The 26,315-nt window shown below is 37.0% G+C and overlaps 1 protein-coding gene across 1 annotated transcript in view; it reads left to right on the top strand.

Moving 5' to 3' along the window:
• tet1 (tet methylcytosine dioxygenase 1) overlaps positions 1-25,242 on the top strand; it is a 70,323-nt gene extending 45,081 nt beyond the window's left edge. Inside the window, 9 exon segments of the mRNA XM_073834646.1 lie at positions 3,396-5,460; positions 5,549-5,639; positions 9,041-9,134; positions 9,234-9,442; positions 11,671-11,821; positions 14,274-14,363; positions 15,813-15,950; positions 16,057-16,348; positions 19,924-25,242. Of these exon segments, the coding sequence (XP_073690747.1) occupies positions 3,396-5,460; positions 5,549-5,639; positions 9,041-9,134; positions 9,234-9,442; positions 11,671-11,821; positions 14,274-14,363; positions 15,813-15,950; positions 16,057-16,348; positions 19,924-20,861 (4,068 nt within the window). The 3' untranslated portion in view covers positions 20,862-25,242.
• The last annotated feature ends 1,073 nt before the right edge of the window (positions 25,243-26,315 follow it).

Raw genomic sequence — 26,315 nt, 5'->3', positions numbered from 1 at the left:
AATAAACATAAGAGTTAATATACTATTTAATACACTTTTCTTACCTGCTTTTTGCAGGTTTTTTTGCATGTTAAAAAATAATTATGACCTCATGTTGTGTCAATCACATTTACACACTGCCTCTGAAACTTTTGTGCATCTAAAAAAACATTTTGAAGGTTTGATTTTCTGCGCTTTTACATCCATGGCAAACATTTTGATAAAAAAACGAAAAAGCACATACGAAAATTTCAGACTGTGTGCAATGACCTTAACGTTTAAATAGACGTCAATAAATTGAGTTAAAATGGCTCATTATAAAACATAAAAGTTCTAGTTCTAAATTCTGATAGTCAGGTAAGTTGTATTTATATAAACTCACAATTCTGAGAAAAATTCTGAATTGCGAGTTTATATAATCCTGACTGTTTCTCAGAATTCCAAGTTTCTTTCTCAGAATTGCGAGTTTATGTCTCACATTCTGACTTTATAACTCGCAATCGTGAGTTTCTGAGTAAAAAGTAAAAATTGCAAGATGTAAACTTGCAATTGCGAGTTATAAAGTCAGAATTGCAAGATACAAACTTGCAATTTAGAGTTACAGTCAGAATTGCATGATATAAAGTCAGAATTGCGAGATTTAAACTTTTCGTCAATTGTAAGATATAAACTAGCAATTCTGAGAAAAAGTCAGAATGGGTATTTATATAATCCTGACTATTTCTCAGAATTGCAAGTTTATGTCTTGTAATTCTGACTTTATAACTCGCAATTGCGAGTTTATATCTCACAGTTCTGAGTAAAAAGTCAGAATTGCGAGATGTAAACTTGCAATTGCAAGAAAATAAGTCGGAATTGTGATATAAAAAGTCACAATTACCTTTTTAAATTTTTATTCAGTGGAAGAAACGGGCATCCATATAAATATTATTTAGAAAAGAAATAGGATTTCATTTAATGTCGTCTTTGAATTTACAGGAATATAACCTCTTTACCCATGATTAAAAAATCACTGTAACACCCAGCCTCAAGTGGCTTATTGCTTTAATAATCTAATTTTACATTTCGCCAAGTTTAGTATATGTGCAGATAACTCTCCATAGCACATTTGCACTTTTTATATTACATTGTCCAGTAAACAAGGCAAAAGGCTGTCATGGTATTTCATTTTACCTGTAATTAGCCGGTCTACTGATTTTCATGTTTAATTAGATGGAATAATTGCTCAAGCTTTTTCGATGCTGAGCTGAAGTGTCCATATATGAAATATGAAACTGCGTGGTTTGAGCACTTGACTTTCTTTATCACCCATCTACAAAAGATTATTTTAACTGCAATCCTCTGCTAGAAAATGATAGTGCAAACTCAAGAGCTCAGGTCTATCAGTGGTGTTTTTCCTGAAAAGCAACAGCTGTGGATTTACTTTGCAAGTTTACCCAGAATTTGCACAAACAAACTACCTCTAACTTGCAGCCTGCATGTCTACGAAGTCTCATTTTCATTGTGTTTACATAGTGTTTGTCACATTTCTACTGAATTATACCTTATGATCAGCAGGCATGAAACATTGAGGATTCTGTATTGCAGGAAGCAAAAGATCTAAAACATTAACAAAGCCCTCCCATTAGATTTATATCCAGACTACTTTGTTTGTTATTGAAAGTAGTTTCACTCAGCATCTGACGCTGACCGCTTTTGTTTCACTACTAGATGTGAACATCAGAGGAGCCCATTACTATTCTCTTCCTATTCCCCCCAGTATTAACAGTTGCAGTGGCTGCCAAGTTATTGCCTCACTCTTGTTTCGACCCCTTGGTTGCATCAGCCCTCTCCTGGCGTAAGTGCTAATGATACATGAAGGAGTTTCCCTTAATACTACATTGTTGGTGCTGCTAAATGTATTTACACACCGCACTAAGAGACACATCTAACCTGCTTATAAATAAGAAAAACATAAAACCACAGTTTCTCACAAAATGACTGACTGACTCCCGCAAGTAGTTAATCTCCTCATGCACACTGCTTTACGCGGGTAGTAAAATTGTTTTATGAGAGGTACTTAGGTTACAGTAAGGCTGGCATGCTGCGAAGTTTCTCACATGCAGTTTTTTTTTTCATTGCCTCTTTTTCTTTTTTTTTATGAAGCTATAATGAGCGTTACTAATAATGTTGGCATTGTGGTATATTTAAATTAGGGCTGTCAATTTAACACAGTGTGGTATGGTTAATTGTATCTTAAATGAGAAGTTCACTTCCAGAACAAAAATATAGAGATAATTTTAGGGCTGCTCGATTATGGCAAAAATCATATTCACGATTATTTTTGGTCAATATTGTAATCACGATTATGAGTGGGTCCAGAACTTTATATGATTGATTAATTTAAAGATAGCAATACAATAAAAAAAGATAGTGAGTGATTTTGTCTTTTTCTTTTGTTGTTTGATTAACATTAAGCATAGAGACGGCAGAAGGAATATTACTTGTGGCCGCTTTAAGAGCTGCAATGGATCCAATATACCGTTGCACAGATAAAGTCACGTTACTTGATTTTACTGATTTGCATGTGAAATTGGCTTTTTATAGAGGAGCGAAAGCGCACAAAGGTTTTATCTTGATTATTGTATTTTCATAATCGCTTGAAGCCAAAATCGAAGCTGAATTTCGATTAATTGCACAGCCCTAGATAATTTACGCACCCCCTTGTCATCCAAGATGTTTATGTCTTTCTTTCTTCGATCATAAAGAAATTGTGTTTTTTTAGGAAAATATTTCAGGATTTCTCGCCATACAGTGGACTCCTATGGTGGAAGTTTGAACAGTGCTGACTTTTGTAAACTTTCAAGTGGGCATTTTGCATTTATTTGATTTTAATATAATTAATTAAAGACTACTTTTGTGTTAGTTTGTTTTTTTCTTTCTAACATTCTCTTTGGGGCATTTGTGGCCTAATGGTTTAAGTCAAGCAGGAAATGTAGGTGGTGCCCCCGAGTGCCACAGCAAAAATTGTTGTCCATTGTTTTGGGTGTATGTTCACTATTGTGGTGTGTGTGTGTGTGTGTGTGTGTGTGTGTGTGTGTGTGTGTGTGTGTGTGCGTGTGCGTGTGCGTGCACTTGGATGGTTAAAATGCAGAGCACAAACTCCAACTTCACTCTTTAAGTTTTTCAAGTTGGCACAAAACTGTTCAGAAAGTAAAATTTTTTTGTACAGAAATAATGCACAATAATGTTTTAACATATTACAAGAAACAAGAAAAGGAAAAAGTGTTTTTCATGTCTTGCTTAATCACCCCAAGTTCTGTGCCATGATCCACTGTGGCACCAGCTGTCATAAGTTGCGATGACCAATTGCAGTATGTCCTGCTTCACACCCCAGCCAAAACATGCTGAAGCATCTCTATATTTTTCCACTGCAGGTTGAGTCAGAGGCAAACTCAGTAAATGGCACAAGCTCAGAGCAGATGGAAGAGACCTGTGCGGCACCAGAGGAAGAGGCGCATTACATATCCTTAACACACAATGTTCCACCTGATGGTCCCACGCCTCTTCAGCGAGGCTTGTTACCAGCGCCGCCTGGAAAGGAGCCTGGGACCACTGATGTACTTCTCCCTCACAACAGTTCTCTAACCTCTCATAATGGTGCTGAACACATGAAACCAAACACTGAGAGACATGTGGATCCCACTGAGCCACATGCCAAGTTCCATAGATCCACGGTTAGGAAAAGTCACGAAACCGAGGCCGTTCGAGAACAGATGGTTCCTCTGAAGAAGATCAAACTGGAGGAGCAATGGGTTGAGATTGACGCCTCGCACTCAAAGCACTTAGAGACTAACGGGTGCTACGAGGACGCTTTATCTACTCTAGCAGCTGTGGTCTGCTTCTCCAGTACGGACAGGAAACATCTAGAGGAGAGGCTTTATGGGCCTCAGGCCTGTTTAAAAACTGAGCCGAAAGAAGAACCATATCAGTGTCAGTTAAATCAAGGAGAAAGGAGTGATAACATTGCACTATCATTACCCAGTGTCCAGTCTCTGGTCCAGCATAGGAATATTAGCGTTGATCAGGCTATAGCTATTGAGGCCTTGACCCAACTGGCAGCTACCCCACAAACAGTGCCCTTTGAAACAGAAAACCAGAATCAGGACCCTCAGCGAGAAACGTCTACATGCTCTGCTTCAAGCAACCACATACCTCTTCGAGAGGCTAAACCAGTTTCAGATGTTTTCTCTAACAAGGTCTCGGTAATTAGTTCATCATTGCAACAGGCTTCTGTCATCCGCAACCCTCTGAACAGGCCAGCCAACTTCACCCAAAGTCAAAATCAGCATTGTGCGTCTACCTCCAGAAAACTGTCCTTGAAGGATCTTCTGGTGGCCAGCTCAGAATGTGAAAAGTTATCGTATGCCACGGAGAACCGCAGAAATGGCCAAGCACTTTGTAAAGCCGACAGGTTAGAAGGCACTTTCAAGATGTATAAGAACGGAGAAGCGACTCAGATCTCAAGAAAGCGGGATGAGGAGGAAGTTGCGGCTCAGTTGGTGCAGCTAGCGTTCATGATCGAATCTAGGCAGATGCAAGTCTCGGAAAACAGTCCCCCGACTCAGACCATGAAATACAATAATAATTATTTGGGACAGCACTTAAAAAAGCCAAGGAAACCGTCAAAGCCCAGGATGTCTAAGAAGAAAGCTGCTGAGACCGAGGGCAGCCATTGTAGGATTCCGTTGGCCAAGAGGACACCCAACAGGAAAACCCCACTCAAGGCCACCATTCAGAAAGCCATTTCGCAACAAAAGATGAGGTTCCAGCACAAGAGGAGTCCATTTCTTCCACAAGCGCAGATAGACCTGAAAAAGTACATCGCGGAGGCTCATCACGAGAACAGGCAGCTCTTATACTACGGCAACTCTCTGAAGAAAGAGCACTTTGAAACCAATTTAGGTTCTGGTAAGCAGAACGGCTTTCACTTTAAATACGAGCACGGAGCTCAGAGTCATTCTTTACCGCCGCCGAACGGACTCTTTCACAATCATACAAATGACCATCTAGGTGCTAGCCAGTGGCCGAGGCATGAATGTGAACGACAAACGATTTCTCAGGTATCGAAAACCTACGATGTGCTAAATCATGGTGCTAAACAACAACCTCAGCAAACCATGGCCAGTGAACCCTGTAAAGACTTGCCGCAGAGCCCAGGGATATACCATAAAGCCAACGGCTTTAATGATCATCAACACTTGCACGCCAACCAAAACGGATTTTACAAAGTGGAGAAGTCTGGAGGTGTTACGGTGTTGTCCACATCCAGTGTGCGTTTGGAGAACGGTGATGTGGCGAACACTGGAGAACAGACTCCTACCAAGCACACGATCAACAGCTTTTTGGAGTCTCCAATGAGGTTTTTGGACACACCGACTAAGAATCTCCTCAACACCCCCTCTAAACAAATCACAGAGCTGCCCTCCTGCGACTGTGTGGGTAAGTCATATTAGCCATATTATAACTTGAGATAAAAGTTTGCTAAAACTTCTTTCAGTTCATCTACAAACACAATTTCTGTCTACAGAACAAGTAATTGAGAAAGAGGAGGGTCCGTACTACACTCACCTTGGATCTGGCCCGAATGTAGCAGCTGTGAGAGAGATGATGGAGAACAGGTAAAGCGGATCTCAGTTGCTGTCAGTGCTAATTATGTGTAATCTGTACTACATAATCATATTCCCAAAATTAAGTATTTGTAATTAGATATTACTTTTTAAAATGCTCATTATCAGATTACAGTTACTTTTCATTGATTTTCATAACAGACTACACTTCGTAAGTAATCAACCCAGCACTGGTTCTTTTGTTTACATGCAGTAATGTAATGTGATTACTAGTTCCAACATAAAAATATAATTTATTTTATTGTATACATTTAAATGTACCATTTTTATAAGTATTCATTCATATTTATTTTAAAATATTTTTTGTTGTAAAAAAAATTGTAAATTGTAAAATTGTAATTTGTAAAAAATATTTAATAAAAAATTATAAATGTATTTAATAAAAAATATATAATAATATAAAATAAAAATAAAATAAATTATTTATTATTATTATTATTAATGATAATGTTTAATATTTATTAGAGATGTAACAATATCAAAATGTCACAATATGATGATGTTGCGATATGAAGTCCAAGATACAATATTTCTTGTGATATAAAAAAAAAAGACAAATGAAGACATTTGTAAAATTTTCTACATTTTAAACGTAAATTCTTCTATGTAATGCACTTTGAGACTTAACTGAAAAAACTGAAGTCACAAAAAAAGTTAATTGACTTGTACCTAAACTATAAAGGGGACTCAACCCTCTTTTTATTTGTGTTATACTAACTCAGTCTAAATTACATTTACACTGCTGTTTTAGAAGCCAAAATAATTATAATGTAATAATAATAAGATTTGTATTATTGTTGTTACTATGACAGTAATAGCCATGTATTTTAAATCAATTGCACTGTAAAATAAATAAAAATGAAGATTTCGTAGGTATTTTATTTTTGCTTTACACTGCAGTAGGGAAATAACAATACTTATTTCATAATTTCTACACTTGAAAGAGATATTTTGAATTTGAACTGCAGTAACATTACCCATTTAAACAGCTAGCTGTCAGCAGTTCACACTGCACATTTAAGCTTTTATTTTGACGGAAAAATCCAGTTTTAGTGAAAACAGGCTTAATCATCTGCGGCAAAAATGATATAAACGAGTTCACTACATTCACTGTGAACTGAGGCATGGAAAACACCGGATCACAAGCTGATCGCCTGAACGACATGCACGCTTTACTTTGAAACGCACAGTGAAAATAGACTTGATGACGATTTTAGTTCGTTTGACAGATACTGTGCCAAAGCACAATGGCCCAAAACACAACTTTAAAGAGGTTTTATGATAGAATATTTAAAAAATCTACACTTTTTGCATGGAAGACCTATCGTTTCTTATCATCATGTGACCACGATAATATCGAGACAGTTTTGCTATCGCGATACCACGATATTGATAATATCGTTACATCCCTAATATTTATAAACAATCCAACGTGTAGCATGGTTGTGGTTCGAGTCCCAGCTCAAACCACCTTTCCCAATCCCGTCCCCTCTCTCCCACTTCACTTCCTGTCAGTCTATACTATCCTGTTTCAATAAATTCCCAAATAATTGTTTTAAATATCCAATATTCAGAGTATTCCTCTTGAACTATCAGTCAAATTAATACCTGATTATCAGGTTGTATGTAAATGTACCTAATGTTCCATAATTAAGTTCTATAACTCTAGGGCTTGGCAAACAAATACTGGCAGTGGATCCCCAGTGTGCAATATTTTTAAACGTTAGCAAAGAGGTATACATGTAACTATAGACTTTTCTGCATTCTAAGTAGCAACCACAGATGCATTTCAGCAGAAACACACTTTCATGCTCTCTAAAAGCTGAAACAGGAAACTTATAACTGGGTTTAAGGGGCCCATAGAGTTATTCTCACCACAGAGGTGGAGAGGTTACTACTGAAGTGTGGTAGCTATGGTAGAATTATCTTGTGATGATACCATTTCCCTTAAGTCACTCAGTCAAAAGTATAACACTTACCTTGTTTGCAAAAAAGCACGGAAGCACTATATTGATATTTCTCAAACCTTCTGGTTAGAGTTTGTTTTAGACCCCTAATCCTAAGTAATATAATATACTGACTCCATTTAAAGGATTAGTTCACTCCAGAATTAAAATCTCCTGATAATTTACTCACCCCCATGTCATCCAAGATGTTCATGTCTTTCTTTCTTCAGTTGAAAAGAACATTCCATATAGTGGACTTCAATGGGCATCAACAGGTTTAAAGGTCCAAATTTCAGTTTCAATGCAGCTTCAAAAGGCTCTACATGATCCCAGCTGAGGAATAAGGGTGTCATCTTGTGAAATGATTGGTCATTGTCTTAAAAAATATTAAAGTGAATATACTTTTTAAACACAAATGCTCATCTTGCATTAGCTCAACTTCACGCATTATGTGGTCGCATTGGAAAGGTCATGTGTGACATAGGCGGAAGTACCGACCCAGTGTTTACAAAGCGAACGTGCAAAGAAAGTCAAATACCCTTTACAAAAAAAGAGGTAAAACAACTATTTCGATTTTTAAGTTGGAGGAGAAAATAAGATGAAGTTATTCACTGGGTCGGTACGTGATTATGTAATGCGTGAAGCCCAGCTAGTGCAAGATGAGCATTTGTGGTTAAAAAGTTCACAAATTTTTACTTTTTTATTTTTATTTTTTCAGAAAATGACATATCGTTTCTCTAAACAAGACTCTTATTTTTTGGCTGGGATGGTGTAGAGCTCTTTAAAGCTGCACTGAAACTGAAATTTGGAAGGTTAACCCATTCATCCCAATTGAAATTCACTATATGGAGAAAAATCCTGGAATGTTTTCCTCAAAAACCTTAATTTCTTTTCTACCAAAGAAAGAAAGACATGAACATCTTGGATGACAAGGGGGTGAGTAAATTATGCGTAAGAACTAGTTGAGACCAACTAGTAATTATCGAAGAGGTAACCAGACTTAATGTTTGGACTCAAATTAGAACATTTTTGCTTTTTATGACTGAAAATAGATTACTAACTTTTTAAGACTAGTCTAAGCAGTTTATGCAACCCACCCCTGTTTTTCAATTCATATTTAACAGTAAGAAACACAAATCTTAATATAGTTTAATGAAAATGTTTCTCTTCAGTTTTTTTTTACATCTAACATTTGTGTAATAGTGGGTGGGAATAATTAACTCATTTGGCTTCTGTACAATGACAGTTTAAAAGCCAGTTATTTAATTTTAGAAACAACATGTCATTGTAATATGACATTTAACACAGTATAAATGAGTCTTTTTACATAAAAATATATGTATCTGTATATTTTGTGAGGAGAGGTCAAAAAAATGTGCACTTTTGATAACCCCTGTGTTATAGTCTTTGACACCCACACAACTCACTGCACTGTTTTCATCACAGATATGGAGAGAAAGGCAACGCAGTCCGTGTGGAGGTTGTTGTGTATACAGGCAAAGAGGGGCGGAGCTCACAGGGTTGTCCAATCGCAAAGTGGGTGAGTGACTTGTATATATATATAAAAAAACAGTCTGTGAAAAGCTTGTGGAATGTCTGTTTTCTCACATACTGTGTGCACATGTGTTGAATTCTGCAGATCATACGTCGAGGAAGTGAGGAAGAGAAGCTGTTGTGTCTTGTGCGGCAGCGTGCTGGTCATTGCTGTCAGAATGCAGTGGTAGTCATTCTCATCCTGGCCTGGGAGGGGATCCCACGCAGTGTGGCTGACAGGCTGTACCAGGAGCTCACACAGACTCTCTGCAAATATGGCTCGCCCACTAGCCGCCGATGTGCCCTTAATGAAGAGTGAGTCACAAGTAACATACGGACAGAGTGTGTGGGAATGATTCAAACACACGCTCCCTCACTTAAATACAAAAGAACATTTGGAGGTTGTTCTTGATGAAGTGTTTTTGAAGCATTAGTACTTTTCCTTAAGCTTTTACTCAAACTGCTTCACGTCATCATTTTGAAAGTGTACATTCACCGCTGAAAAGTCCAGGCTGAATTAGAAGAAAGCAGGGTTGAACATAAAATTCTAGATATCAGGACAAAAAATGCACAGTTAAACTAAAACAGTTGCGGTTAAAGTGAAATGTGAACGTGAATAATGAGTGTCAATTGCGTCATACATTCAGATCTGCACACAATGTGTCAAAGATTTGTTTTTGCATGTTATTTGCAGTGTTGAGCTTTCAAAATAATAACACACACATCTGTTGAGCGCATAAATATGATGACCAATTAGAGATGTTTAGATTAGTCACCGGTGAGGAAGGAAAAAGTTCTGCAGTTCCACAAACTTTTCTTATCATAAATTAAGGGAAAGTAATACACTTATGGAAGCCTGTTTCTGTCACTGAACAAAAAATAAAAAAAGGTAATTGTGACTTTTTATCTTAAAATTCTGACCTTTTTTTCTCACAGTTCTTTTTTTCTCAAAATTGTGTGATACACACTTGTACTTCTGACTTTTTCTCAGAATTGTGAGATATAAACTTGCAATTCTGAGAAATGAAGTCGGAATTGCAAGGTATAAACTTAAAATATTGACTTTTTTTTCTCAGACTTGTGAATTTATATCAATTGTGCATTATTAATCAGAATTGTGAGATATAAACTCACAATTCTGAGAACATTCCTCAAAAATTGGACTTTATAACTCGCAATTGCAAGTTTATATCTCACAATTCTGAGAAAAAAGTCAGAATTGTGAGAAATAAACTTGCAGTTGCGAGAAAAAAGTGAAGATTGTGAGATACAAACTTGCAATTCTGAGAGAAAAAAGTCTTTATATCTTGTGTGACTTGTGACTTTATATCTCGTAATTCTGACTTTATATCTCACAATTCTGACTTTATTTCTCAGAATTGTGACTATTTCTCAGAATTGCGAGTTTATTTCTCACAATTCTGACTTTTTTTCTTTCAGAATTGTAAGATATGAACTCGCAATTGTCGCAAAAGTTAAAAAGTCCAATTTTGAGGGGAAAAGTTTATATCTCACAATTCTGACTTAATTCGCGATTGTGAATTTATATCTCAGTTCTGAGAAAATAAGTCAAAATTGCGAGTTTGTATCACACAATTCTGAAATTGTGATGTAAACTTGCAATTGCGAGAAAAAAAAATGAATTTGTGGGATAAAAAGTCACAATTACCATTTTTATTTATTATTCAATGTCGGAAACGGCTTCCATATAAAGTAATTTATTGTTGATGTTTTGATTTAATTAATTAAATGATTAAATTAATAATTATTAATTAATTTAAATATTTCACATAAAAAGGCAAGGGATATGTTAAAATAAGGTCATTATAATAATTGCCCTTACAAAGGTAAGAAAATGCCCTAGGAAATCACTTCCAGGGGACAAATATTTCCCTGTAATGGACTTTAATTTCAGACCTTGGTTGTAAGTTGTAAAAAATAGGGCTTAAATATTGGCTTTGATCATTAAAGTCACTGAAAAGACATTACAAAACAGAGCTTTTTAGAAAGCTACTAGAAAGTAGTTTTGATTCAACATTGCATAAGTAATGATAGTATTTTTGCTTGTTTTTAAAGAGTTTTAATAAGTATTTGTGAGTTCTCAAAATGTATTTATTGAATTTGTATTAAAATAAACAAAGCAAATGAAATATACTCTCAAAATGAAAGTAGAAGTCATAATGAGTGAGGCATTCAGTCATTCATTCAACCAATTGATTCAAATAACAAAGCGAGTAAACAGACAATATTGACAGTATTGACAATATTGTGTCTAAAATTGAACACAATTTTAACTTCTTGTATATTGTGTAAATCAACGTCACATTTGCAGTCATGCAGATATTTGATCGTGTGATATTACTACTACATTTTCATTTTAACATATTTTTTCCACAATTAATTGCACCAAATTACCATGTTACATCTACACCATAGAGAAAATGTGTAATGTTCTGTACAGTAATGTTTTTTAGCATATTGTATTATTCTGTAGCGTATTATTGCACTCTAACTTACTTTATCTTCTTTCTCTCTCTTGTTAGTCGTACATGCGCGTGTCAGGGCCTGGATCCAGAGACCTGCGGTGCCTCTTTCTCGTTTGGTTGCTCCTGGAGTATGTACTTCAATGGCTGCAAGTTTGCACGCAGCAAAACGCCCCGGAAGTTCAGACTGCAGGGAGACTATCCTGAGGAGGTGAGCGTTAGATGGGTTCATATAGGAGATACATTCTCAGTCCACTAGAAATGTGTAAGCAAATGCCATGTTATGGATAATCATGCTGGTTTTCTAAATCCTGCCAACAAGCCATAGTGGCTTTAAATGAGATGTGCAACTCAGATGAGAGCATCCTGTATGAGCAGACCTTGAACCAGTTTAACCTGTTGAACTCTAGTGACACTTAATTAAATAGATAATAGAAAATCACTCACATGATGGACCTAATTCAAAGTGCAAATCCATAAAAGACATGACTAATAGTGCCACTGAGTGTTGAGTCATTATCATTCAGTTCAGTGCAAACACGCCTTCTTATTAAGTAGATTATACACTTTCAGATAATTCAAGTGTCTGATTTGCAATGATGGAAGACTGTAATGTAAAGTACGGCAGATTGTAGTACTGTGCTGCATTTTCTACAACCAAGCTTTCTGAACTTTCTATCAAACAAATAATCCTGGAAAAAAATGGTTTCTACACAAATATTAAGCAGCATAACTGTTTTATAGATTGATAGTAATACGAAATGTTTCATGAGAACCAAATCAGCATATTAGTATGATTTCTGAAGGATCATGTGTCACTGAAGACTGAAAATTCAGCTTTTCTGTCATAAGAATAAATTACATTTTAACATGTATTAAAATACAAAACAGTTACTTTAAATTGTAATAACATTTCATACTATTACTGTGTTTACTGTATTTTTGAATCAACTAAACCCTTGCTGAGCAATAAGGGATGTTTTTCAAAAAATAAAAAAATCATACAGTGATTTTGTACGTTTGCCCACTGACAAAGAAATTATGTCTATAATTTTAATGGTAGGTTTATTATAACAGTGTCAGGCAGAATAACAACAAAAAATACAGAAAAATGCATTTCAAAAAAGTTGTAAATTGATATGCATTTTAATGAGTGAAATAATTATTTGACCCCCTCGCAGAACATGACTTAGTACTTGGTGGCAAAACCCTTGTTGGCAATTACAGAGGTTAGATGTTTCTAGTAGTTGGCCACCAGGTTTGCACACATCTCAGGAGGGATTTTGTCCCACTTATCTTTGCAGATCCTCTCCAAGTCATTAAGGTTTCGAGGCTGAAGTTTGGAAACTCAAACCTCCACAGATTTTCTATGGAATTAAGGTCTGGAGATTGGCCACTTTCGGACCTTAATATGCTTCTTCTTCAGCCACTCATTTGTTGCCTTTTCCATGTGTTTTGGGTCATTGTCATGCTGGAATACCCAGCCATGACCCATTTTTAATGCCCTGGCTGAGGGAAGGAGGTTCTCACCCAAGATTTGACGGTACATGGCCTGGTCCATCGTCCCTTTGATGCAGTAAAGTTGTCCTGTCCCCTTAGCAGAAAAACACCCCCAAAGCATAATGTTTCCACCTCCATGTTTGATGGTGGGGATGATGTTCTTGGGGTCATAGGCAGCGTTCCTCTTCCAAACACGGCGAGTTGAGTTATTGCCGGAGAGCTTAATTTTGGTCTCATCTGACCACAACACTTTCACCCAGTTCTCCTCTGAATCATTCAGATGTTTATTGGCTAACTTCAGACGGGCCTGTACTTGTGCTTTTTTGAGCCTTGCTGGCACTGCAGGATTTCAGTCCTTCACGTTGTAGTGTGTTGCCAATTGTTTTCTTGGTGACTATGGTCCCAGCTGCCTTGAGATCATTGACAAGATCCTCCCATGTAGTTCTGGGCTGATTCCTCACCGTTCTCATGATTATTGATACTCCACGAGGTAGGATCTTGCATGGAGCCCCAGACCGAGGGAGATTAACAGTTATTTTGTGTTTCTTCCATTTGCGAATAATCGCACCAACTGTTGTCACCTTCTCACCAAGCTGCTTGGCGATGGTCTTGTAGCCCATTCCAGCCTTGTGTGGGTCTACAATCTTGTCCCTGACATCCTTGGACAGCTCTTTGGTCTTGGCCATGGTGGAGAGTTTGGAATCTGACTGATTGATTGCTTCTGTGGACAGGTGTCTTTATACAGGTAACAAACTGAGATTAGGAGCACTCCCTTTAAGAGAGTGCTCCTAATCTCAGCTTGTTACCTGTCTAAAAGACACCTGGGAGCCAGAAATCTTGCTGATTGATAGAGGATCAAAAACTTATTTCACTCATTAAAATGCAAATCAATTTATAACTTTTTAAAAATGTTTTTTCTGTTTGTTTGTTTTTTTGTTTGTTTGTTTGTTTTGTTATTTTGTCTCTCACTGTTAAAATAAAACTACAATTAAAATTATAGACTGAACATTTCTTTGTCAGTGGAAAACGGACAAAATAAGCAGGGCATCAATTTTTTTTCCCTCACTGGACCAACCCCCAATTTTTCAAAGGTTTATGGTTTATGCTTTGTGGTCATTTTAATTCATCCTTCAAACACCAATAATGTTTGATTTTGTATTTAGGAGGAGAAGTTGGAAAAAAACTTGCAGAATCTAGCATCAGATTTGGCCCCCGTGTACAAGAAACTTGCTCCTGAGGCCTTTCATAACCAGGTAAGGATTACAAAATCAAAATGTCACAATCTCTTATATTCCAAATGTGTAAGACCTTTGTTCATCTTCAGAATACAAATTAAGATATTTTTGATGAAATATGAGAGCTTCCTGACCCTGCACAGACAGCAACACAAATGAAATGTTCCCAGGCCCAGAAAGGTAGTAAAGAAATTATAGAAATAGTCCATGTGACATCAGTGGTTCAACCGTAATGTTATGAAGCTACGAGAATACTTTTTGTACACAAAGAAAACAAAAATTTAACCATTCAACCATTTCTTGGGGTGTTGCTAGGGTTGGGAGAGATAAGGGGCTTAGCCCCATTTAAAAAAAAAAAAAAAAAAAAAAAAAAAATATATATATATATATATATATATATATATATATATATATTTATAAATATATTTTTATATATGTAATTATATACTGTATATATAATACATTAATTTCTTACTAAGTAGGATTCGAATCCATTAACATATTTATCGACATATCACTTACTGACATAAACTTATTATTTAGCTTCATGTGGAGTATTTTGTTATTGCACAATGCACATTTCTTAATATTATGTCTAATATGTGTTTTAATATCACTATTAATAAAGATTGTATGATCCCTGTATAATATTGGTCTTTAAATGCAAGATTAAAGCGTGCCTGCAGTATACTTGCAATTTTTCGATTTTAACACGATTTTAATACAGTAGCTATAACTTTAATTTGACTTGACTTACTTAAATTCAATTCAATTAAATGAAAGTACATTAAGCATAAAATGAGTTGTTTTGATTTAGCACACTTTAGATACCAGTTTAGTATACCAACTTTTTTAAGCACATAAATATGTAAATGTATCTGTAGAATACTTGGCACAAAATAAATGTATATGTTCTGGATGCCATCTAGAGCTGCGCAACTTTGGATAAATGGAGAATAACAATTTTATTTTTTAAAATAGATATCACTATTCTCCTACCATGATTCTGAAAAACAAAACATTTAAACAAAATAACATGTAATTACCAGTTTATACTAAAATTGCTGCAGTCTATTTATAAAATATAGTCAATATTTAACGAATTGTTAAAAAAATTAAGTTGAACAAATGATTCAAGGACTCGTTCATAAAGAAGTTTAACATTGTCCTTACTACCTTTCCGGCCTTGAATGTGTCAGTTGTGTTGCTGTCTATGCAGGGTCAGACAGCTCTCAAATTTCATCAAAAATATCTCAATTTGTGTTCCGAAGATAAACAAAGATTTACAGGTTTGGAACGACATGAAGGTGTGTAATTAATGACAGAATGTTCATTTTTGAGTAAACTATCCCTTTAAGCAGAATCATTATATGATCATGTTGATATTTCTATAGCATCTGAGATAAAGCAAACTAAGCCCTGTTTACACTTGTAAGGAAAGTATTATAATGATCTGCAACCCCTCAGGTGGAGCAGGAGCAGCAGGGGCAGGACTGTCGGCTGGGCAGGACCGAAGGTCGTCCGTTCTCTGGTGTGACTGCATGTGTGGACTTCTGCGCTCATGCCCACCGAGACACACATAATATGACCAATGGAAGCACTGTGGTGAGTCTCTCTTCCCATATCAATGTCAATGTCCTTCTAATACTTACTTTTTCCATTTTCTGACACCTTTGAGATAAATGAGCACTTGCCTCATGTGAACCCGCAGGTATGCACTTTAACCAAGGAGGATAACCGTGCAGTGCGGAACATTCCAGAGGACGAGCAGCTGCACGTCCTGCCGCTCTACAAGATCTCTGACACGGATGAGTTTGGCCATGTTGAGGGCCAGTGGTCCAAAATAAAGTCTGGGGCACTGCAGGTGCTCTCTGCTTTCCCAAGAGAAGTGAGGATGTTGGCCGAGCCCGTCAAATCAGCACACAAGAGGAGGATGGAGGCTAAAAGAGCCAATGCTGAGAAACAGGGCACGCCTGTGAAAGTGAAGAATGAGCCTCTTAAAGGTATATCCAGTTCAGCCTTCCATTTTAAGAAGCATGCTGTGTTATTGATGCATACAAGTTGGTTTAAGGCAGGGTTTTTCCAGCCGCCCGTGGAGTCTCTTCATGTGTGCCTACCGTTCAAAATGTGTAGTGCTGGGGAGGCTCCAAAAACAGTATGAAAACCCCTGGTTTAGAGGACATTAACACAACACCATTTCCAACTAAAAACAGAAAACTTACTTACAGTTTGGCCGTTCATTTACACAACAATACTTTATGGCAGTCTGAAAATGCAAACTTTTGAAAACAGGTTTTAAAGTGCAGGTTACTAGAAACGATACAGTTATCGTCTCCGTGTAAACAAAAAAAATGTGAATTTGTAAAAAAAAAAAAAAGAAGAAGATGTCACACACATAGATGTCACAGTCCATAGGAATGCCTGTGTGTGCAGACACATAGTGTGTCTGAGCTGTGTTACTGGCCACAAAACCTTTCTAAAATGCAAATGCTTTTTCATTTTTAGTACATCTTTGTTGTATTACCATACCGTTAAGGTGACCTGTAAAGCAGGTTGTCTCAAAGTGTAAGCCAGGACAATCCAGTTTTTTTAATCAAAGTGTCTATTCACAGTAAGTGCAAATAGCCCGTCTTGTTGGCTGAGCCAAAAAAAGCTTGCCACAGTGCACCAGCAGATATAACAATTATTAATGTGTCAGGGAAAACGGCATGGAGACTGCATTAACATTTTAATAATTTATTGCTAAACTTTTTTGTTTTCGGCTTTAGAGATCGTCTCGTCATCTCCACAGTAGTGATGCGCCTGTATGCATGTTTCATACGGATTACATAATCTGAGAATATTTGTTTTCTATTTGAGTTGGTTCATTTAAAAGTAGACATTTCACTGTCTATAGATATATTTTTCATGCCTGTAAGGTGGAGTTTCGAAGTTTCCCGCTGAAGTTCACAAAGACCGAGACGGCAGAAAGCGCATCCTCTTTTCTTTAATTATTTTACAAAAGCGCAATACTTCGTTGTTATTCTGAGTGCACACAAATAAACACATTCTTTAAAGATTCAAAATATGTATTACTTTTATCTGTATGACCAGAAATGACATATTTTAAGAGCAAATGATCTCACCGGCGCCTTCATCTTCCATGCAGCTGCCACACTCTGCATAGGCACATGAATAGCACACGTTTTTCTAGATTAACATTAGATTGAGCAGACATGTAAAGTTGCTACTTACATTTTTCAGATGAAAAAAATATGAGGTCAATGAATGATAGTTGAGTGTTTGGAAGTCCTGCCCGATGTACTATATTACCACATAGACGAGTCGTTAACGATCTGTCTCACGGACTGTGTGACTTTGCCACTTCCTGAGGATTTTTTTTCTAGAAGTTTGGTCGACCAAGCCTCTTCTCATCCACTAGTGGTTAGTTGACTACTAAGGAGCAGCCCTAGTGTAAATAGTGTAATGTAAATGAACCTGTTGTGACTGTTTAATTGTAAAAATACATCCCAAAATATATGCAATAATGGCAAAATTACCCAATGTATAATTTGATCATGGCGATAAAATTTCAAATGCCTTTTGCATCTGCATATTGACACCAAGGGTTTCTTATTTAAAGCAATGGAGGAGCCTGCATGTTGAAAAATGGCACTAAGGGGGTACCCTGTGCATCAAAAAGTCCTGAGGGTCCTGACCAAGTGTCAATATGTGATGAGTTGGGAATGAGAACATGTTGATGAAATGTAGTCGCAATAAAAGCTTTAACTATAGAAGCGGAAGACTATTATTCTGGTGCACGTGACTGAAGAAGACCTGAGGATGGCACCATTTGATTTAAAATCGAATATTTAAGCTGTTTACCCATTTTCTATACCTGAACGTAAAAACAAAAAATCAAGGCCAATTCTTTTTTCGTTTTCTCAAAGGTGCCGTTTTCCTCATGTTTCAACGTACACTAGGGGTGCAACGGTTCAACTTACTCACGGTTCGGTTTGTATCACGGTTTTAGAGTCACGGTTTCGGTACGTTTCGGTACATGTGCTATGTTTAGGGAAAAAATTTTAAAAGTAAAGAAATACGAATGATCTATATAACTAGAAGCAACAGCACAAATAAATACAATAGAATAAAGATACAATAAAATAAACTGATTTTTCGTTTTTTTAGGTAGGTCTAACATTAGTTTTTAGGTACAGAAACTGTGCTGGGGCCTACCTCCTTTTTTAAAAGGCCCCCCTATGCCTGACATTTCCTCTAAAGGTGTTTATTTTTAAACCTTTTTTATTAACCAAAACATTTGTTTTGCCTTTTTATTCTTCTAATGCATGTTATAAAAAACCTCAAACAAACAAACAAACAAACTTTAAATTAAAACTATACTTTTGAATTAAAAGAAAACCCTCTGCTCACTTCTAAGTTTTTAACATATATACAGATTTAAATCTCCTGAATTCTTTAATTCAGAGATTCTTTACAACTTCAGAGTATTTTTTAAGTAAGTGAACCTGCCAAACAGAACAACAGGGAAATGCCAAAAGACCACTCACTAAACTTGTCTTTTTGAACTGGACTGACGGAATATCTTCTGTTTGTATCCATTATAAAATAAACATACAAATGAAAAATACAGCAAATACATTATAAATCTGTTGATGCTGGTGCTCATATGCGCATAAACACCACTGACCCTTACAAGATTCACCTTTATGGGTGAGCATTCATTATAAAACACTCACAGGACATTCATTTTGACAACTATGAAAATACTTTAAAATTTCACACAAAAATACTATGGATCAGAGCCCCGAAAGCATGAATAGTTTGTGAATCAATAGCGGACTTATGCGTGCCTTTACATTAGCGCGAGGGTTTGTTTCATGCAGCCAAGAGATGAAGTAGAGACCTGTTTTCCTGCGGGGGTATAGGTTACTTTTATGCAGGTTTTTGCGGGCGGGAGTGGGGCAAAACAAATGTCGCGGGCGAGAGCAGGACGAAATAACATATATTTCTGCGGGAGTAATATTTGCGCGCGTTCTGAGGCGCGGGTTTGCGCTCTTCGGATGAGCGCACACACAGATCTTCTCACTTGTCACTCCGCTCGCGGGTTTGCGTCTTATAGCTCTTAAATGTTGAAAATGGCAACGCTTAAATGAGTTTAGTTTAAATCCAGATAGCAATGTGTGCTGTTCAGGTCTCACCTGTACACGAGCGCTATCAGCACCCGGGAGACGACGGAATAATGACTGCTCATATTCCAGCATGCGGCACTCGCATTGAACAAGAATGGTTTGTCCACGTTTTTTATTGAATTGCTGTTGTTGTAAGTATTGGGAAGCCAGAATGCACATCCATCAACAGAAACATGCATTGTTTGTTTTACTTGTTGTTATTTAAAACATATTACAGATGCGTTGTCAGTTTCAAGTTGAACCGCGGTCCTGGTACGTACCAAACTGTGGGAGGAGAACGGGACGGTTCCGATTTTTACAGAGAACTGTTGCACCCCTAACGTACACGGGCCATCTTGTCTCTAATCTATATTAAATTATTCTTATCATTTTTGTTCTGTCCACAGGTTTCAAAAACAACTCACCATGTTCGGAAAAAGATACTCGTAATTTAAGTTCCACAATGCGATTGTCTGGAGTTCCAGGCATTGGAGACCAATTCTCAGACCTCCGCTCTACTGTCCCGTACAACCAGACCAACACATGCCGCACACCTCCAGTGGCCTCCGGCTTTGGCATGCCTCCACACCCAGAGTTCCCTCAACCGCATGATCCCTCAAGAGGAACCGGCCACAGCAATGGTTCTCCTTCTCTTAGACACGGACTCGAGAACATCAGGCAGACGCCTGTACCGTTTAGAAACTCGTATCCGAACGATTCAAAATACTCTCCCACGTTCAAATCCGAGCCTGAGGAGATGCGGTGCTTCCAGGGCGGCGCAGCTTCCACCCCGTTTTCCCCGCCTATGGCCGAGGGTCTCCACTGCCGCTTGAACCCAGAGGACCACCGCAACCCACAACCCCTGACCCCAGAGGTGTGTAAAGCGGAGGAAGTGTGGTCAGACAGCGAGCACAATTTCCTTGACAGCGATATCGGCGGGGTCGCGGTGGCTCCTTCCCACGGCTCCATCCTGATCGAATGCGCTCGTCGGGAACTGCATGCAACCACTCCCATCCTGCGGCCCAACCGCACGCATCCCACCCGCATCTCCCTGGTCTTCTACCAGCACAAGAGCCTGAACGCCCAGGGCCACGGCCTGCAACAGTGGGAGGCTAAAATGGCAGAGAAGGCCAGGGAGAAAGAGGAAGCCGAGCGTCTGGGACTCAACGATAGGTCAAAGCCGATGGATTCGGATACGGAGAGCGAAAACGAGACTTATCCAGAAGAGAGATGCAAGTATCAGGTCCCTACCCGTCAATCGCAAACAGTCACGCACGATGGCCTCGTCATGTCAGCGCCCTACGCCCTCACGCACGTCACTGGGCCTTACAACCGTTGGACGTGAAATTCTCTGTGCTTGTCTAGCTAATGCCTTACCTCAGCTAGTTCTCATCCTTTCATGCCCGTTTTTACGTGTGCCCTTCTTCAGTTGTGCTCTTCATCTCAGCTTTTACGAAGAAATAGACTACCGTTTGTGGGTTTTTAACTGTGAGTTTTGGTGTGTGTCTGTGTTTTTTTTATTGTAAAGAGATGGTGCTCAGAACAGATGTTATAAAACTGGTTTTATACATATAGATGAAATTAGTGCATAGAAGATGTGATTATTTATTCTGATCATTTTCAAGACTATTTTGTAATTTAATTTCTGGTCCAAGCCTGTTTACTGCAATAGGAGTATGTCATCCTTTAAATGACGTGTGTAGTAAACACTCCGAATTGACATTGTCAAATGTGAATTCTATATTCTCGTCTCAGCCTTCGGTGCTGTCTTGTCCGACACTTGGTAGTTGCTATTTTATGGTGCCATTGTAGCAGTAGGGTTAAATGACCAATATGAACCACACATGGGTCGTTACAGGAACTTTACATCAGTTTTTTGGTTATTCGTATTGGTGTGAAGGTACATTGTTTCGGCATTGTGAGAGTGTTGGGGGTAACGCATTACGAGTTACGTAATCAGATTACTTTTTTCAAGTAAAGTTTTAAAATTGACAAAATATCTCTTACATAAGGTACTTTGTTTACCCACTTATTTCTCAATTACTCCTGTCCCTGTGTTAAGAGAAACTGGGAGTGAAGTGCCAAGGCTTATTAATTTCACTTTCGGGGCCAGTTTTACTAAGCAGGGCAGTTTAGCATTAGAGCGCAATTCCATAAAAACGCAGAAGGGAGGAGAAAATTCTGTGTGTGATTTTACTAACAATGCGCACTTTAGACACAGATGCAGCCAGATCATTTCCATAATGACCAGTGGTGGGAATAATGGCGTTTTTAAAGGCATTACTTTTTTCAGTAACGAGTAATCAAACAAATAACTTTTTCCCCTGTTACAACGCCGTTACTGACAATAAAATGCGGCGTTACTATAATTGAGCTCACTAAAGGGAATTGCGTTTTTCTTCTGAGGTAAAATCTGGTTTATTCCTCTCAGCGTGTCTTCTTCTAGAAACAAAAAGTAGTCGAGATAAACTTGATGAATGTTCATGTCTGTTTACGGAGGTTTCTGTGCGTCTCACGTGAATTTTTATTTTACAAAAGCACATTGTTTTGCTGTTTTTATAACTATATACAAAAAAATGTAGACCCTTTGCAGTTTCAAACGATACTTTATTATCTGTACCATCAAAAATTAGTCGAATTTTTAGTTATTTTCGCGGTCATCAAGAAAAAATGAGACAGACTGCACTTGTGTGATCTTTGACCACAGAGGGTTTAACGGTGTTGCTGCCAGATATTTTTAATGTCCGTGTAAAAATTACTGTAAAACAACGCTAATTCTTCACTGCGTGAAGTGGAGTAAATCCTGACAGCAATATTTTAACGCTAAAACATAGTTTGCACTGGCGCAAGCTGTTTGTAAAACTGGCCCTTGGTGTGAAAAAGCCATTACAGTTGTCTAAAGTATAATATTTGGGGGTTTTGTTAATAAAAAACATAAGCGAGGATAGCCCAGGTGATACGCAAAAGAAACGTAATGCATTACTTTCCATAAAAAGTGACTAAGTAATGCATTACTTTTAAAAGTAACTTTGGAAATGTAATAGATTACAGATTACCCTGTTTAAAATGTAATTAGTAGTGTAACTATTTCAGTTATTTAAAGTAATGTAACTGATTGACTGACTACTTTTTGAGTATTTTTCTAAATTTAAATTTCTACATTTTTTCTAAACTGTTAATCATTTTGAAACATTTAAAGCAGGCAAGGTTAACCTTATAGTAGCGACATTTTAGCGATTTTAAAGCACAGCCACCACCACAAAATCAGACTTTAGGATGTTTTTACTTTGAGATTGTTCTAAAGTTAATTGGAGATTTAAAATCATAACAAAAAAAAAATACTTTAATAGCTATGATACTGTTTTTGAAATCAAATCATTGCATAGCTATGACAAGAAACACTGGCATATAAAAAAGCATATACATAAACCCAAATAGAAAATAAAACAGTTATCGAATCGAATATTCTGTTTGAAACTCCTGAAACATTGGTGTCATATATTTTAGAGCAGTCAATGCGATTTTGCAAAGAAATCGATCAAATCTATATGTGTGCGAAAGTATTCACCCCCTTTGTAATCGTTAACATTTCCAGTAACTGTAATTTCATTGCACTTTTTTAAAGTTACATTTATTTTGTAATTAAATTACGTAACGCTGTTACATGTAACTAGTTACTCCCCAACACTGGACATAGTACGTGGCATCCTTAAAAAGGCACTTTGTATCTTCAGACCAACTTGACCGTTGAAGTTTCCAATATACACGTTTGGTTTATTCATCAGTATCTATAGTCACGTGTTTGGAGTCGACTCATTCATGATTATGAAACTTTGCATATTTAAGCAATAATCATGGAAGGTTTTAATGCTGCATTTTGACAACATGTCCAAATCTAGTTCATTTCTGGCACTTATGTAAAAGTTTATATTATTTGATCCCCATTTTCTTTTCTTTTTTTTGTTTTTAACTCCCAAAGAGGTTGAAACATGACTTGAAAACAGCGTAATCATTTTCTACAATTCAAGCGTGTTAAGTTCAAAACGAATTTACTGTATGTTTTTCACTGGTGCTTTTAAAGAGATCCCATGACACCTCTTGAGATGTCATTTCATATATTTGTATTGCTACATAGTGCATTTTTATTTGAAATCGATCACTTTTTGGTGCGAGGGCTGAGGCGGATCAATGTCTGTGCATTTTTATACACAAGTTTGTTCGGTTTTATTTAGATGCGTCGAATGAAAGATCAACGTAATTGCATATGTATCCAGAGGCCTAGTCAAGACATTGGCTCAAACGCAAGGTTTACATTTCTCTTACATGAGGGTTTAAAGTGAACATATGGCTAAGAAATGTCTTTTTAATTTCATCTTTATGGTGCTAAAGAGTGTTCAAAACCATTGTACACCCAAAATGCTGTACAACAACATCTTGTCATGTAGGTTGTGAGAAATCAGACACATTGTCTCTGAAACTAGTGGACAGAAAAGCTCAACGGTAACCCAATGTGAGCCTATGTTTTGGGGAACTTGAAGTCACAGAGTGGCATGGGTACGTTCACGCTACTGTCTCTTCATTTCAATCTGTTTTTGCTGAACAATGAAACTGTTGTTTTTGTGTAAAACCATCATGTATAACCCTGAGTTTGTATATAGCTCAGGGAAAGTGCTCATCAGCGGTGCTTATTCATAGTACCAGAGTCCCCTGGCATTGACAAATCACATGTAGGTGCTGCACTAGTTCTGGATCTTTCAGTTTGGCCGGTGCTCAATGTTTTACCCAGCTTGAATATCGTTAGACCATGCTATGTTATTGAGTGTTTTTCCTCTTGACTTTATGTGGCACAAATAATACTATGACCTCACAGTCCCCTGATGGTAACTGACTGACATTGAAATGCCAGTACTATGAACATCAAATAGCCTAAGGGAATTACCAATGCAATTCGATTCAATGCTCACTGATTTTATGCATTTTCTAAGCTAATGTTTTCTGGTTTCATGTGAATTATAGGTTGCTGTTAGATTTAACATGTGGTTTTGTTTGAGTTGAGATGATTAAACATGGCTGTCATTGCAACATTCTAGTAAAAAACCTTTGTTACATTCCTTTTTAAGATCATATATTTACATTAGGCATTCTTGCATGATTTCCCTGCTTTTTTGTTGTATTTTCCCTCTTTTCTCAGGTCTCTCTGCCCATGGACGCAAGCTACAATGATTCTTGCATTTGTCTTCCAGTTAAATTCTCCAAAATTTTAATTGACGTTTGGTTGTATGTAAAATGGAGAAGCGGTTCCCTTAAAACATCTTCATGTATATTATCAGTTTGACAATTCTGTATATGTTGAATGAAAGCTGAAGTGTGTGATTTCTGATTTTCAGGCAACCAAATCGATAATCCAACGTTAATCAACAAGCATGTTTTGATTGCAGCTCAGAGATGCAGATGTTATTTTTGGTGAGTTCTTTACTATTTGTATCTGAATTTTAACATTGAAAATAAATGACACACTTCAGCTTTAAGTATGAATGTAAGCCATTACAGGCACTGTTGTGGTATAATGTGGAATTTGAAACCTCTTACCTTCAAAACAAACAAGAACATATTATGACTTGAAGACTTATTCATTTTGTGACTTGAAATGATCTGTCAAGGAAAGAAAACACCAGCTTTTGAGATTTTTTCTTTTAGAAAATAAAATGCACAGTAGTTGTACAGTACCCGTGACGTGTTAGGCTCTTCCCTATTTCCGTTTCCATTCTCACAGCCCAAATACATTCTACACAGGACATAGTAACAAAGAGAAGTTATTGAGCATATAAGCATTTATTATCCTGCATTTCAACAGTATTTCCATCCCACATATTTTTTATATTGTGTATTTTCAAGAACATCAGATATTTGGAAGAGATTTTTGAAAATGCCTTTAATGTTAGTCAGTTTGGACCACGCTCAAATATGTATTTGGCTTATATCTGACAAATGTGTTCAGGAATAACAATTCCCTAACTATGATATCATAAACAGTGATTTTCCTGGCAGAAAAATTAAGTGACCTGGATTTTTGGAGAATTTACTAATCAGAAAAGATTTTGAATTCACCCATATAGTTGCACTTGTACTACATTGGTTGTATATATCGATTACAGACTATATCTATATAGGACAGTTAATTATGATTTGAAATCAGATTTGGAGTTTGTCAGGAGCATGTGCTCCACCCGTACAACAAGAATAGTGTGTTTCAACATCAACAAACAGGTTCTAGTGCCCTCTATAGGCAGAATTTGACGAACTGTGGTTTGTATCCTCAGTTGACCCTAATGCTGATGTTTTGTTGAGTTTATATTACACAGATCAATGCCCTAAATTTCCATTGCTTGTATCTGCAAAACAAAAGAATCAAACGTCCCTGTATAACTTGTCAGGATTGTCTCTACATAGTCACCAAATATAGTGAATATTGTATGAACACCTTTCAAAAAAGTAGTTTATTCCAGTGCTATATATACACATACTTTGAATTCAAAATTTATACTCAAGCATACTTGGCTTATACTGACAAATATACAGAAAATTCTGAATTTGGAAACACGTTTGCGATATTAAGATTCGGTATTAGTAGTATGCTAGTATGCGGTTCTGAAATTCACTTATAATCTTTTAATCAAGATATACTTACATCACTTTTTTGATAAGAGTAAATCATTTTTCCACACATAATGAATTATTTGATGTAGTTAGGAGTCTAGCCAATGTTTTGCATACTATTTTATAAATTTACATCTTCATG

This window comes from Garra rufa, chromosome 2 (assembly GCF_049309525.1).
Source record: "Garra rufa chromosome 2, GarRuf1.0, whole genome shotgun sequence".
NCBI lineage: Eukaryota > Metazoa > Chordata > Actinopteri > Cypriniformes > Cyprinidae > Garra > Garra rufa.
Note: the sequence above shows the minus strand (reverse complement) of the source record. Positions and strands in the feature narration are given on the sequence as shown.